Below are 15,289 nucleotides of genomic sequence, written 5' to 3' on the forward strand. Positions count from 1 at the left end.
TACGGTTACCAAAAAAGTTAAAGATACTTTTTTGTCATCGTTTTTATTACTACAAAAACAGCACAAAATCTTGTGATTTTACATCCAGTAAAAGAGAAGAGGGATGCAATATGCCTGTTTGTCAGTGTGTACCACATTTTTTGCCATTATGTTTCAACCTACTTATGTTTTGTACCCCTCAATTAACTATTTCATACCCTTATACTTAATCATTATGCATCAGTGCATTTCTCTTAATAGTAAAGTATTAAATGAGTTATTAATATAAAATAATAGACATAGAAAAATAAAACAAAAACCTCCTCATTTTTAATCTTTAATAATAATGAGAACACAAAAATTATGCTTGAGGCGTTATACACAAATTGGACACCTCACACCAGGTTTTTGTGACTGAAACTGGAACTGTTCCGGCAGGAGATCCAAACAGAAATTCAATTTTATGTCTCAAACTACAACAGAACCCAGAACACAATATTATTGGTTCAACTCCAGGGGGAAAGTTTGGGGGAAAATGCTTAAGTTGTACATTTTTTTCTAGTCTCCAGAAAAACAACGTCTCTGTCATGGTTGAACCCACTTTTGAGCCGTGGAGATTAAGACTGAACAGAGTGTACACAATGGAAAAACTAATGTTTACTTACAGTTGAATTTGGCTTTGTGGGTGTCTTTTAACATGATTTGCTTGGTCAAACACAAAGCAGGTTGAAACACTGGGTGAGGATAAGTAAATAACAGTGTTATTTACTATAACATTGTTATAGTAAATTCTTTATTATAACAATGTTATAGTAAAGTAAGTAAAATGCCAATGCACGGTCATGTTGGTGTCTTTTTCGCTAGTTTTTCTGTATTTTTATTATTATTGCAGTTATTTCTGTACTGCAGATGCAAAATGTAAGTCTCACATATATTCTTAATTTTAAATATATTTTTTGGAAGACTTTATTTGAACACTATGTCCACTGACTTTTAAGTAAGCAAAGAAATACGTTTAGGAGTCACATAACCAAATATATTACAACACGGCAGATAAATAAAAACATATTATAGGACAGGACCCTTTTTCTCTCCTGATCTAAAAGTGTAAGCGTGAAGTGTAAGTGTGTGATCAAAGCTACAAAAGTATGAAATGGGAAAGCAGAGAAATGAGCTTCTCCCTTCCAAACATTGAAAGTCTTCCAGTTTAACTTTATTTTCTGTGTTTGTTACTCTGTAGGTAATTGTGGAAGCGCCTACTACAACAACCGCTATGACTCAACCTTCACCCGTCCGGTCTGGAAAGGAGACAAAAGTTCTGCTTACTACCAGAGAGAGAGGAACCAACCTCATCGGTAAAAATATTTAAAGCAGATATCTGTTTTAGAGTAAGTAAAAGAATATGGAGAATATGGAGCAAGATGAATTTGCTACTAAAATGTTTCTGGATTTAACTACTTTGTTTTATACTAAATCTAAGTGTTCAGTTATATTTTAACTTTGGCTACATAAAAATAAACAGTGTGAAGAGCAAATAAGGTAAAATGTTTTAGCCAAACTAGAATCTAATTTTTTTATTTGGATAAAAAGTAAGTTTCAGCTTTCCATTCTGCTTTACCCCCAGGAACCTGTTTGCCTACCCAGATAGCAGCTATTGCAAAGCTTGAGCCAGAAAAATCTGTCAGCTGCCTTCTCAGCTTCACCAGCGACACTATCGACTTCTCTCCCAACGATGTGTTCAAAACACACACGCGCTTTGACTCCAGTATTGGTAAGACTCATCTGAATTCAGGTCACAAAGTATTTTCATGACTAAAGAAGCTTCTAAGCACATTTTTCTCTTTTGAGTTATTGCACAAATATACAATTTTCTGATGCATTTGAGGTTAATAGCCTTTGTTGGATTAAATTACAGAAAGTTCAAATAACTGATTCTAATTTTGTTGATGCTTTTGTTTTTCTTTGTCCGCTTGAAGCCCATCATTTGGTTTTTACAGCATTTTGTTGTTTTTAGAAAGTTTCAGACCTAACCTCATCACTCAATTTTGCAGCAGATCAGAAAATCTATTCACAAGACCATAATGTCGCTCCGTTCACATTCATTTCTTGTGTTTTTTTCTGGTATTCTGTTCTAAAATATAGAAATAGCACATTTAAATCTATCTTTAACAGTGTTAATGTCTGTGCACTTTATGAGAACGGGAAAATACTGTTTACAAGGACCTAATCAATACTTGCATTGCCCAAGGAATGAATTTTACAGAGGCCATAAAAGGTGTCCAAGTGATGTATCGAACCAAGGAGAGTCCATGTTGCTTGAAAGCATTGATGTAATTGTGTTTGGGGTTTGGGACTCACCCTTGTTGCTTGTTTGTCACTGTTGGATCCATTGGGTGTGTACCACTGTACAAAACTATGGCTTTCTACGGACTTTCTAAATGTACCATTTGATTGTGAACCTGAGGTTAAAGGTTAAAACTCCAGCAACTCTAGAATGAAATACAGTGTTTAGTTTGTCAGTGAATCTTTTCATGTCACAGGCTTAAACTTTTATGCAGTTTCTTTGACCTTTATAACATTGAAATGTGCAAGCTTGGTAAAATTGTGAAGGGGAATGAAAATGACGGACGATTACACAAACATAAAGCAAACTGTGCTTCTCCCCGAGACAGTGTTGTTTCTGTACACCTTTTATTGCATAGAATCCATTATTCTTTGCAATCAGCTCCAGCTCAGTCCAACTAGATTGAGAGGAACTGTGAACTTAGTTTTGCCAAATATTCTCAATTAGATTTCGGTATAGACTTTAATTAGGCCCTTTTAACACATGAATATGTCTTAGTCTGATGTCTTTTGCAGACTCGAACACTTTTCATTCTTCCAGTTGCGCTGCATTTAGTTCCATTCTTGTTCCAACACAGCTGAGTCAGATGACTGGCCCGTTACCAGGCCTTTGCTAAATTTGATGGCATGTTGAAGAATAATTCAGTGATTTTATCCAGCTGTGTTGGAGCAGGGATGCAGTAGATCCAGTAGTTTGTAGTTGCACCATGCTCTTTCAGTTTGCATATGATTGATTGAACAGTTTTCCATGAGATGTTCAAAGCTTGGGATTATGGGAGCCCTTGTTGCTGTTCTATCCCTGGCCTGTTGGTCTGTGTTGCTTGGTTTTCATAATGCTGCTTGTTCACTCATGTCCTCTAATAAACTGATGCCTTCACAGAATTTATGCTGGGATAAAATTATACTTAGATGGGCTTTGTTTTTTTAATTAGGTGACTTCTGAAGGCTCAAGTTGCAATGGGTTTTATTTAGGGGCATCGAATGAAAGGTAACTGAATATAAATGTGTTAACTTTCTACTAAAAAAGAGGGAAAACTGCTCATTTCCCTCTACTATAGAATCATATGCTACTTTGTCTATCATAAAATAACAATAAAATAAAAGGTTTAAAGTGACAAAATATGGAAAAAGTTTGTGGTATGAATACTAGTTGAGCCCTTGTTCCTGTTTTTGCTCCAGGTCTGTACACATGCACAATGACCCTGCAGCCCACGACTAATCAACAGACCCGTTTACTTAGCGTGTCCATGACCAACCTGCTGGTGAAGGCTGGCCTAGTCGACAGCGTTTTCACCGGAGAGCAGGTCAGCGCCCAGCTGCCCATCGAGCCGGGGCTTTACTCAGACCAGACTGAGCTGCTACTCTCCAACCTGCACCCGTCTGCTGAGTTCACAGTTTACGGCCCCCCCGCTGTTCTGTCCACCATCGAGGTCAGGAGTGGTTCAGGAAATATGCACCACAATATTACTCTATGTCAACAGGTAGATGTGAGAAAACACATTTTGTTGTCTTTAGGTGACGTCCACTTCTCCCAGTCTTGTCGTCTACGAGAAGGAGGTCCAGCAAGGATTCCCCAGTTATACGAAGTACATTGTTAACGCTGTGGACCCGCATTCAGCAGTTTCAGCTTCTGTCGACATAAGCAGTGCTTCTTCTGGCCAGAGTTTGGTCATCCCTGTCAGTTTTATTCATGTTAATGATCCCAACGCTGCCAAGCAAGGTCAGTCACTGTTTCTGTGCAAATGTTAATCTGCTGAGCAACAAGCCAAAGGATGTACTTTTGTACTTTTATCTGTACTTTTTTTTGTCAGCTCTCAGGAAATATAGCAGACGTAAAATCTTACAGAGCTGTATACAAAATTTGATGGTTCTATTAAATTTTGACTTAATGTGCTGTAGGTTATTACTATGGGGGCGTGACTGCCCCTTTTTCCAAGTTGATGTTTCGGAAAAAGGTGCAGCCTCACTCACTTACTGCTATGTGGGGGTTTTTTTGTTGTGTTTTTTTTTTTTTTTTTACTATTTCACAACTATTAAAAAGGATAGATATAGATAGATAGATATTTACGTAACCCATTAAGTAAGTTAAGCACAAGTTATTCTAAGAAGTTCTTTTGACTAGACCTATGGGAAACAAGGACATATTGATGCAATTTGTCAGTGATAATAAATGCAGGAGTAGAAATTTCACACATCTACAGCATTTTAACAAACTTCAGTGTGATTTCCTAGAATAAGTTAATGTTTGTGTGATGTTCTCAACTCTTCATCAAAGCTTTGACTCTCTTCTCTGCTTCCTTTCTGCAGCGGCTCCTCCTAGTTTCATAGAGGACAACAACTCCTTCCACAGCTTCATAAACTGCTACCAGATGATGTTCTGCACCTTGTTCGCTCTGCTGGCGGGCACAGCTATCATCATCATTGGTGGGTCACCTCACTTTTTTGTTTCCATAATATTGATTTTGTAGGTGGAGGAACTTTTGAAGGAGTCAAATAGTTAAAGGTTTGTGGTATTTTAGTCTATACTCAAAGAATTCTACAGAATAAGACTTGATGATGTGTTCAGTGTCTAATCTAGACTGCTAGCTTTAGCTACATCAAATATTAGAGGAAAATAATCTAAATTTAATTGGAAAAAGGCAAGTCAGAAAATGGCTGCTTCAAAGGGTTGATTTTAGTGAAAATCAAGTTAAAGGTGTTCACAATCCTTCTACGCTGCCTGCCTTCTGTGGGATATCTCTATCAATCAGATCTTCATTAGCTGGTTGGCTGAAGGATTGGATCTATATCAGACTGTTGATTCACTCAGACATCCCTCCTCTTCATCTTGAAAGGCAGTGTGGCTGCCTGGCACAATGTTTCAGATTGTTTTGCCTCTAAATGATGAAATGCCTGTAAATGTTGATGTATGTGTCTCAATGTGAGTACAAGATGCTCCCAGAGGTGTGACCAAGTCACTGTGTTGCAAGTCTCAAGTAAGTCTCAAGTCTTTGTCCTCAAGTCCGAGTCAAGTCTCAAGTAAAGACAAGCAAAAGTCGAGTCAAGTCTCAAGTCAGGAACCTTTAATTTCAAGTCATTTCGAGTCGTTTTTATTTTATTTTTTTTTTATTTGCAATTATACATAAAATTCAAATAATAGACCATTTGTTCGTTTTAAAATATGTATTTATCTCAAATGATAGAACATGTGTAGCTGAACACAAAGTATAAAAACATTTTTAAATTGGACCACGTTATTGCCCAGTTCTGTTAAACTTGATATTCAATAAAAAAAGAGGAAAATGCTGACATTTCCACAGCACAATACAAAGAACCATAACAGCAGTTTTTTCCTCTTTTCTCTGACCTGTCAAAACAATATATTGTCAATATAATTTCCCAACATAGATGTCTTCAAATACACCAACCATCCTTAGATGATACTAGACCCGGCTCATCATCATGATGGGACAGAGAGATTCTGTTCCCTGTGTTCAGGTCCAGAATCTGCTTCCTGTTCCGGAGCCCCGCTCACTATCCACCGGCTTCCTGAGCTAACACGGTGCACATTATTTGTGGAGGCATTTGAAGGACCGGATTTATGGTAAATAATCACCAATTTAACCCGGAGTACACATGCTAACACGAAGTTAGCTAAAGTCAACTATCTTACAGCAAAAGAAACGTGCCACCTACCGATCTTTGTGAAGCTTCAAATGCCGGACAAAGTTGGACGTCGTGGCATCTCCATCCGATATTCTCTTCTTGCATGTTTTACAAGTTGCAGTTCGTTTTTTAGTCGAAAGTTCATAACCTACGTAGCCAAAAGAAATTACTCGCGGAAGCATATTCGAGCGGTTATTTCGTATTTCGTTCCCTGAGCTCTGCAGCTTTGCCGCGTTTTTTTAAACGTCCAAATCCTGTTAATTTGATTGGTTGTGCTGCAGCTACGTACACATACATACATAAGGAGAGAGGAAAACCATAGTGACGGTCTGCGCATATTGATACGGAATGAGTGACATTAATTAATGACGCCACTTTATAAATAATGTGTTTTAAATTTTAAGACTTTGAGTAAAAAATATCAAGTCTTTTCAAGTAAACAGCTTCAAGTCGAGTCAAGTCCCAAGTCAATGGCATGAAAGTCAAAGTCAAGTCCAAGTCTTTGAGCATTTTTTCAAGTCAAGTCTCAAGTCGTGATTTTAACGACTCGAGTCTGACTCGAGTCCAAGTCATGTGACTCGAGTCCCCACCTCTGGATGCTCCTCCATCAGGCTGCAATTTTTCATACTCTGTTGGCAAAGATAAAATCAAAATGTGCCAGTTTTATTGGCAGCAGCACACGCTTTAACAAAAGTACATCAGCGATACACACAAGGTTCTGCTCAGAGTCACGTTCTCTTTTTATCCTATTATTTTGTTAGAAACTTACTCAAGTTCTCCAGCGATTTATAGTTCAGATTTTCTTTTTTTTTTTTTGTGGAATATTTGTGTATGGCTTCCTGTAGAGCTTGCACATTGTTTGGAAAATAGAAAATTGTAATGTTATTTGTGACTTTTGCAATTCTATAAAATGGAAATAACTCACCTTAATCCCTCTTTTCCTTCATCGCAATGACCCCAATATTCTCATTGAGCTTCAGCACAGCAGTCATTAAGATCTGGGTCAGGTGTGGCTAAGAAAGTTGATCATAGTCTGGCCAACTATTCAGATGTTTGTGGCAAGTAGAGCTTTAAAGAAACGTCCCTGTACTAAATATTACATCCAAGCAGTTTTAGTTATTTCACTGTTGCACACATTGATATGAGTTTCCTGTTGGTACCTGCAGATTAAAATATGAGGATATGTTTGCTTTAACAGTTCTGTTAAAAGAACCACTTAAATCTCATTCTGACCACATATTAAAAGTGGAAAATAAAAAATAAATCCATATTTTTCTTTTAAAAGTAGAAATAATCAAATAATGTGTAAATGTTCATTTGTTTGAAAAGTGCTGTATCGATTTGAAGTATAAACCTTTCATTAAAACCTATTTTACTTTGTAGTTCTTTGTTTTCCATTTAGCGTAAAAAACTGTTTTTAAAAATGTACCACCATATAAAGTTTTTTTTTGCTACGTTTATTGTTTAAATAATTTAGATTGGTTTTATTATTTCTTTTTACTTAATGTATTTTTTAGCTATGTTTTATTATGCATTATTTTCAACATAAAGCCATTGTGTGTGGTTTGGTTTACATCTGACTAAAAATATAACAAGCTGAGGACTTTCTGCAATACAGTCCATTTTCTATACTTTAGTTCATCGCTGGAAATTTCTCAGCATTTTCCCTTTAATGTTGTGGGATTTTTTTGGCTGTTTTGTTTCTTTTTTTTTTTTACTTGAATACAAAACTGTGTGAATAAAAACTGCCCAATACTTTTCCCTTTTAGTTTCTTACATTCAATGATTTCTTTTTCATTTTCAGACTGGTATGTTGTATATCTTGAATTTGTATTTTGCCCTGAATGCATAGAACTCTAGAAAAGCTACAGCATCACTTTTCATGTAAACTCGCCCTGTTTGAAAAACTGAAATAATTTTAATGTCTTTTTTTCCCCCCCGGCAGTCCTGCACTCTTTGTTGTCTCCAAAGGAGCAGTCGTATCACCCGGCTTTCATCCAGAGAACACCGCCACCCCTCACTGGTATGGCACACACAATATGAAGCAAACCTCCAAAAATTACCTAAAATTAAGTCGATTCAGGTGAATCTACCATGAAACAGCAGTTCATTTGTCTCGATTCAGTGGTGAGAAATGTGAACTCACTCTACAGCTTTTTCACATTGTCATTGGCAATATTAGAGATTTTCAGGGACATTGGTAGTTAATAGATTTGTGTAAAGGAAATATTCTTATACTCTGAAAAGTAAAGCAGTGAAGTTCAGTTACAATACAGAACAGGCAGCAACTATTAAAGAAATAATTTGTCAAGCAGAATATTTTCTAGTGGTGCCACCTTTCTGCCCAATCCGATTACATTAGTTTAGATCAGCAAACTAACAGAGGTTCTCCTTTTAATATCAAGATTATGTCCTCATTTGTGTTTCAAAGTACTTCTCTCTCACATTAATTTAACTTTTAACAAAGAAAACTGCCACAAGCTGATGTGTTTACAGTTGAAAGCAAAGTGGGAAGTTTCCATTTGGTTAATTTAACGAACAGAAACAAAACAAATCTAATTCCTTTTTCTTTTTTATACGACTGCTGGTCACCAGGCAGAGCTGATCGAAAAGATATTGGCTAATTCTGATCACGAACTAATTGATTGGTTCCTGAGTTGTTTCATTCAAATGCTTTGCACCAACAAGGTAAACAAAAGGAGTTTCAGACGAGCTGGTGGCGCTTTAGTTGAAACTGACAGGTAACATGAAACATGTAGCTACGTTTCATCCTGTGGAATAGGATAAAGGCGCAGTGTATTATTTAAATCAGTTGTAAAGCTTGGAAGTATAAAATAGTTACTTCACAACAGTTCAACAGGCTTATCTATAGTATGTTCTACATATGTGTGTTTTAGCAATTGGAGTTTTTATTTTTCAGACAGACTTTGATTTGCTGGCTGATGGTCTGCTATGGTTGACTGTCCCTCAGGTGGAAGAACAGGTTTTCTGTTTATCTTTTTGGCAGAATACTTCCTTCTCAACCTATATTTGTTGATGTTTTTATAAAATAAATGGAGTCCAAGTGTTTTCCCGTGGCTGCAGCTTGCAGTACAACCTTGTGTGAATGAATCAAGAAGAAACTAAATTACTAGAAAAGAAGCATTTCTTAGTCTTGGTCAAACTGGATCATCTCAATAAATTATAATATGACTGACTTTTTTCAGTTATTTGATTCAAAAGGAGAATCATAAAAACTTTTTTTGATATACTTGAAGTTGTTTCTCATTTAATATTAATGATTGTGGCTTACAGCAAATGAAAACAGCAAAAATAAGTTTATCAAAAAATAGGAAATTGCAGTAGACCTAATAAAAGATTTTTTAAGAAAGCGTCATTGGCCTACTGAAGTCCACATACTTCATAATATGTGCGCTTAACACTTGTTTGGGACTTCTCTTTTTTTCTACTTTGCCTGAATTGACATGTTTGTATTTTCTCCTCAAATTATCACTGAGTGTGGAAACTTCACACTGGACCTCAGTCAAATTGGATTGTGTTCCTCTACATGTTCCTTCAGACCGTGTGACTTTGACTTCTGAAAGAAAAGCAATGTTTTCTTTCATCTGAAAGCAGGACTTTGGGCCACTGAGCAACAGTCATATTCTTTTATTCCTTTTTGAACGGCTTCTGAGACTGTAGTTGTGATTGCAGTTGCAGGTCAGTGTGTGATGTCTCTTGAAGCACTGATCCCAGTCTATTGGAACCTCTCAAGGATGTGGTTATCCTTAATACTTGTGTACCATTTTGTACCAAATGTTTTCCTTCCACTAAACTTTCATTAATATGCTTTGATGCAGCATTCTAAAGTATGCTTTAGAATGCAAAAAAAAATCATCTTGTATAATAAATATGTTTTGATGTGTAATATCTGCCATGCATCTGTATTTTAATTGTCTGACTTTGCCCTCTAGTCTCTGACCCCGTCACCCATCTGTAGCTGATCATTTTTGTCAAACAGAACCTGCTCCTCTGTGTTTTGTATACTTCATCAAGTTTGTTTGTCTGACTCTTTCAGGTCTCGACTCGCCCGCAGCAAATTCTTTCAACCGCATGATGCCGAGAGTTAGTCCAAACAGCACGTACAGATCGCAGCTCTATTCTCCAGATTACAAGTCCTGATTGGGCGCCGTGTTTACGTCCTCTTCGACACGACACCTCGGGTCATTAATATATGAAGAATGTGCCTCTAACCCTCAGCAGGAAAGCTGTGGGAAGATCTGCCTTCAAATGTTGGTACAGAAACTTAAAAAAAAGAATATATCATTTAAAATTAATGCAGAATGATTGCAAGGCTCTGTCTTTTTCTTGGTATGTTTTCTGTGAAGTGTGATGTGGTGGTTGTATATGAAGAGCTGGTGGTGTAGAAATAATACACACCGTGCTGTTTTGTTGTGTTTTGCCTCTTCGTTAACGACTGAAGTATTTGCAAAATGCTCGAACACCAAATCATTTGTTTGAGCTTGAAAAGATATATATTGTGTTTGCCATTAACTTGTGTGCCGCTTATATTTGACACGTGAAGGTCAATAACTCAGGAAAACAACCCTATCCATTTTTGAGTAACAAGCTGACTTGATTTTTTCCAAGAACAAAATGACCTCTGTTGGTTGTAGCTTTGATAACCGTCTTTCACTGAATCCGTCCTGAAAGGTGCCGAACCCTCCAAATGTGTTGAACACCAACTAAGTTGGTCTAATTTCTGTCTTGGGCATTTTTAATTATTATTTAACTGTTCTGATGTTTGCGCCACAATGAATGCAGCTCTTAATTTTTTTTTTTGTTTAATGTGCAACAGTTGCAAATGTGAAGCATCATTCATTTATCCGAAGTAGATGTGTCTTTATAAAAGCACTCACATGTGATATGGCCTCATGTTGGAAAAAACGAATGTTTTTTTCCCCAGCATTTCAAGAACAACGACTTGCGGCACTGCTGAAATGCTGATTCATTAAAATGTGACTTGGTTTTTATGTGACATATTTTGGCATTTGATTATTATTGGCAAAAGATTATATTTATGTTTTCTTATATCTGATTGATGTTATGCCTTACATATAACTCTGAACAGCTTTTTGGCACATGGTTGAAATTAGCTTGTTTGCTTGTGTGAGAATGTGCTTGTTTTTGCTAATTAAAGATTTTACTTTTTATATCAGGAGTTTGTCTCAAATTTGTCTACAGTTTAACTTTTCTTCACAGAATTTTTCCAGCCAGACCTCTGGATTAAATTACAAATATGATATGGAAGGCAGCATAACATCGAATGGGCTTCACTTAAGCTGTGCAGCTGTCAAAGTGGCTTATTTTGAATGTGTTTTTTTCATGCATATTTTCACCTTTTAGTTGTTTGGAGAGCTTAATGGTTGATGCTCTCAAAGAAATGTATAGATTATCCTATAGGAGGATTGATTTGGTGAAATAGTTTCTGTCTGAAAGTCCCAGTTTACAAATGAAATGGTGAAATATTGTAAGAAATATGCTTCATAAGAAAAATTTGAACCTTTTCTCTATTTTCGGATTTACCTTACTGTACACTCTAATTATACAGCTTCAGGTTTGTGATTATTTACCGTACACTGTTTTCAGATTATTGAGCAAAGGGATCAGATGCACAATGATTAAAGGAATAATTGTATTGGCAAAACTTGGTGGAAAAACCTATTTGACTCAGTACTTTTGCTTTGACAAAAAAAATTCCACCTAACCTACTTTAGTAAAGTTAGAAGTTGATGTGGAGCTGAAATTGCTTTGTCAAAAAATCTGCAAACTAATTTCCAGAAGTCAAATAATGTTTTACACATGTTTGAAATTGTAACCTTTATAGATATACAACTATTTTTGATTTGCGTCCAAAGCTGCTGGTATGGTTAGAGGTTCTGTTACCATACAAAAATGCTTCGGGTTATCGAGGAGTTTCATTCTAAAAGGTTCTCCCAATATTACAGAGCTTGCCTAAAGAAAACATAAAGGACAAAGTAAATTTCTGCAGTAAGTGCAAGAAGGGACTATTTGATCGCTCCTTCTGATTTCATGAGACAACTAGAAAATAACTTGTCTGTAGAGAAAAAAGTCAAACGGAAAACATGATGAACCAAATCATTTGTGCTCATTACAGTTACTTTTCACCAAGCTGAGTGGGTATCTATTCAGTTCTGCCTCCAAATACCTTCATAAAAAGAGTGGACTGAAAATGTCAGCAACTTCTTACATACAGTAAACAAACTGAGGATGATCAGTGTATTTCCCACCATGTTGGATCAATGTGTCACAAGGCTAAAGTGATTGGAAATGTGAGTCACAGATCCATCCATCCATCCATTTTCTGTTCACCTTTGTCCCTAATGGGGTCGGGAGGGTTGCTGGTGCCTATCTCCAGCTACGTTCCGGGCGAGAGGCGGGGTACACCCTGGACAGGTCGCCAGACTGTCGCAGGGCAACACAGAGACATACAGGACAAACAACCATGCACACACACACTCACACCTAGGGAGAATTTAGAGAAACCAATTGACCTGACAGTCATGTTTTTGGACTGTGGGAGGAAGCCGGAGTACCCGGAGAGAACCCACGCATGCACAGGGAGAACATGCAAACTCCATGCAGAAAGACCCCGGCCGGGAATCGAACCCAGGACCTTCTTGCTGCAAGGCAACAGTGCTACCAACTGCGCCACTGTGCAGCCAGTCACAGATCCCAATATCGAATTTTAAACTCATGGTCAGAAAACTCCACAGATCTTTAACCTATTTAAGAAAATTTAGGAGCATAAATAGAAGAGAAGATAACTGTGGTCCACTGAAGGCATTAATAGGATGAGAATGAATCAATATCCATTAGGATTTATCCCAGAAGCTGATATGAAGCATGTGGGTCAGCACTGTAAATACCGACTCCAGTGAGTTGTATGTAATTTTTTTCTTACCTATCAATGAAATTCTTTAACGCATAAAAGAAACACTAAATAATACAAAATAATTCACTGCTCCTCACTTCATGCTTAAAATGTTCTTTAATTGAAATCTGTTAAGCTTTAACTGTGTCTTTTGATATCGGTTGAACCACAGACAACCAGACCGACATAAACTCATCCAGACAATCTGGGCTGGTGTTTGCATTTTCTCCCACATGCATGCTTGAAAGCTGTTTATAAAGCTCTAGATGGGCTCTGTGGAGCCCTGAGTGTTGGTCTTCTGCACAAACTGCAGAAGAAGAAGAAAGAAAACATGTAAACAAGTGAATTGTGCAAAGAAGCAAACAAACCAGCTCACTGGCTGCCCGACTACTTCAGCAGATGGTTATCGGAGACATTTGTTGCAAACCAGTTTTAATTAACTGCCGCCTTCAGTTAAAATGGGATGAAATGCAAAAGTGAAAATGACTGTTTTCCCCATCAATAGGTAGTGGCATGTAGGTTTTCAGAGTGACTGCACTTTCTAAATGATTAGAGCAGTTACGGAGGCTTAAATGACACTCAATTTATTCTTCCCATTAAAGCATGCAGACCGCTTCAGCCCCTGATGTCAGCCTGCCGCACTGATCCTGCAGTGAAGGGAAACTGTTCCACATGGCTTACTATGCTGTCAGTGGAGGTGATCAATGAGGGCCTAACTGAGTGAACCTGACCAGCTGGGTTAGGCTGCTTCTGCTGGACCTTTGAAAGAAGCTTAGATATAAATAAAGCAAAACACGTTTTGTGACACTTACTGATTTTCTTTTGTTGCTTTTTTAAAATCACACTTGAATACAGTCAAAAATGAAATACTATTAACAAACTTGATCCTATGTGGAACAGTTATTATCCCCTAAACCAATTTACTGATTGTCCAGCCCTTGGCAGCAAAAAGAAATGCTGTCAACCACTGGCAATGAGTCTACAGAATCCCTGAGGAACTTTGATCCACTCTACTTGGCAGAATTGTTTTAATTCAGCCACACTGGAGTTTTGGAGCATAAAATGCCTAGTAAGAATCATACCTCACCATCGTTTCAGATTTGAATACATACTTTGACTGCATGACTACAAAACTCTTTTTTTCTATTTTCCAGAAGTGTAACTTGGAGTACGCTTTGCTTCTTCGGGATTTTTTCCAAATGATGTACATCAACTTTTGCCAATCACTCTGAGTGAAGTTGCCTCAATCCATGACAAATGCCATCACCGTATTTCATTGTTAAATTCTGTTATATTATTGAAATGTTATACTTGTTATAACTTTTTAACATAAATCCAGGTTACATGAATGTTATTTTTCTATCTTATAAAGAAATAAATTAGAAACTGTATTTTGTATTGAATTAATTTGTTTTAGTCTGATAGAAGTGGGGCAAATACTTTTTTCCCCCAACACCTTTAATCCATTCCCAAATGTTCCCAAACATTGTTTGGGAATGGATTAAAAAAAAAGAAGGCAGTGTGTTTCCCCAGAGTAAGAGCTGCCAGGGTGAGGAGAAAATTGCTGAAGAGGATTTTTTTCCCCTCATACATTTCACACAAATCAATTTAAACCTAATCAAGCTTCGTGTAAATTATCGCTGTTTAGGACTGTGGCACAACTGAGGAAACTCAATGACACGTTTTGTTTTGCTATTAACCGTTTTAATCGTGGATTTCATGAAAATTAAGGGCACAGACTTCACGGCTTATTACATTCTTGGTGATGCACCACAGACTCACATTTACAACTGGGAAACTTACTGGAAAGTTTTCCACTCTGCCCTTTCAGAATGAAATTTTGCTGACTGAAACCTGCTCTCACTTGGGCATTTTAGCTGTGAGCCAAAAGTGTGAGAGGACAAGCCTATATTAATGATGAGCAACAGAGTGTTTTAAAGTGACTTTTTTTGTGTGTGGGTGCTAGCATTCTTCTCATAGGAGTCAAATTCTGCTACTTTTAAAAGTTGCTTTCAATTAAACGTCTGTAGAACCTGCTGAGCCAGGTGGTTTGATGGTGTTATATGTGCAGTGCTCTGGACTTTTTTACATTTTCTCCTGTTACAGCTACACGCTGTGATTTATTTCCTTTGGATTCCATGTGACTACCCAACACAAAGTAATCCAGAATGAAAGGAATGAATGTTAAAAGCGTTTTTACAAATTAAAATCCAAGATCCAGTGCAGCCAGTTGCCTTCAAAAACTATCTGACTACGAGGGGAAACGAAAGAGAGCAAACCGCAGCATGTAAATATGGAGAAGTTTAAAACGGGGTTAGGTAATAAAATATCAAGCTATGAGCATTTTCTGGAGCGCCGTTTAATCCATCATCTGAAACTAAAAAAAAA

General features: G+C 37.1%; 1 protein-coding gene across 1 annotated transcript in view; it reads left to right on the plus strand.

Annotated features, from left to right (window-relative positions):
* nup210 (nucleoporin 210) overlaps nt 1–11,159 on the plus strand; it is a 35,421-nt gene extending 24,262 nt beyond the window's left edge. The window contains exons 34-40 of the mRNA XM_028019639.1: nt 1,220–1,334; nt 1,604–1,750; nt 3,502–3,752; nt 3,838–4,042; nt 4,630–4,746; nt 7,913–7,990; nt 10,025–11,159. Coding sequence (XP_027875440.1) covers nt 1,220–1,334; nt 1,604–1,750; nt 3,502–3,752; nt 3,838–4,042; nt 4,630–4,746; nt 7,913–7,990; nt 10,025–10,128 — 1,017 coding nt within the window. The 3' untranslated portion in view covers nt 10,129–11,159. The remainder of the gene's footprint in view (nt 1–1,219; nt 1,335–1,603; nt 1,751–3,501; nt 3,753–3,837; nt 4,043–4,629; nt 4,747–7,912; nt 7,991–10,024) is intronic.
* Nucleotides 11,160–15,289: the final 4,130 nt, after the last annotated feature.

This window comes from Xiphophorus couchianus, chromosome 1, assembly GCF_001444195.1.
Source record: "Xiphophorus couchianus chromosome 1, X_couchianus-1.0, whole genome shotgun sequence".
NCBI classification, from domain to species: domain Eukaryota; kingdom Metazoa; phylum Chordata; class Actinopteri; order Cyprinodontiformes; family Poeciliidae; genus Xiphophorus; species Xiphophorus couchianus.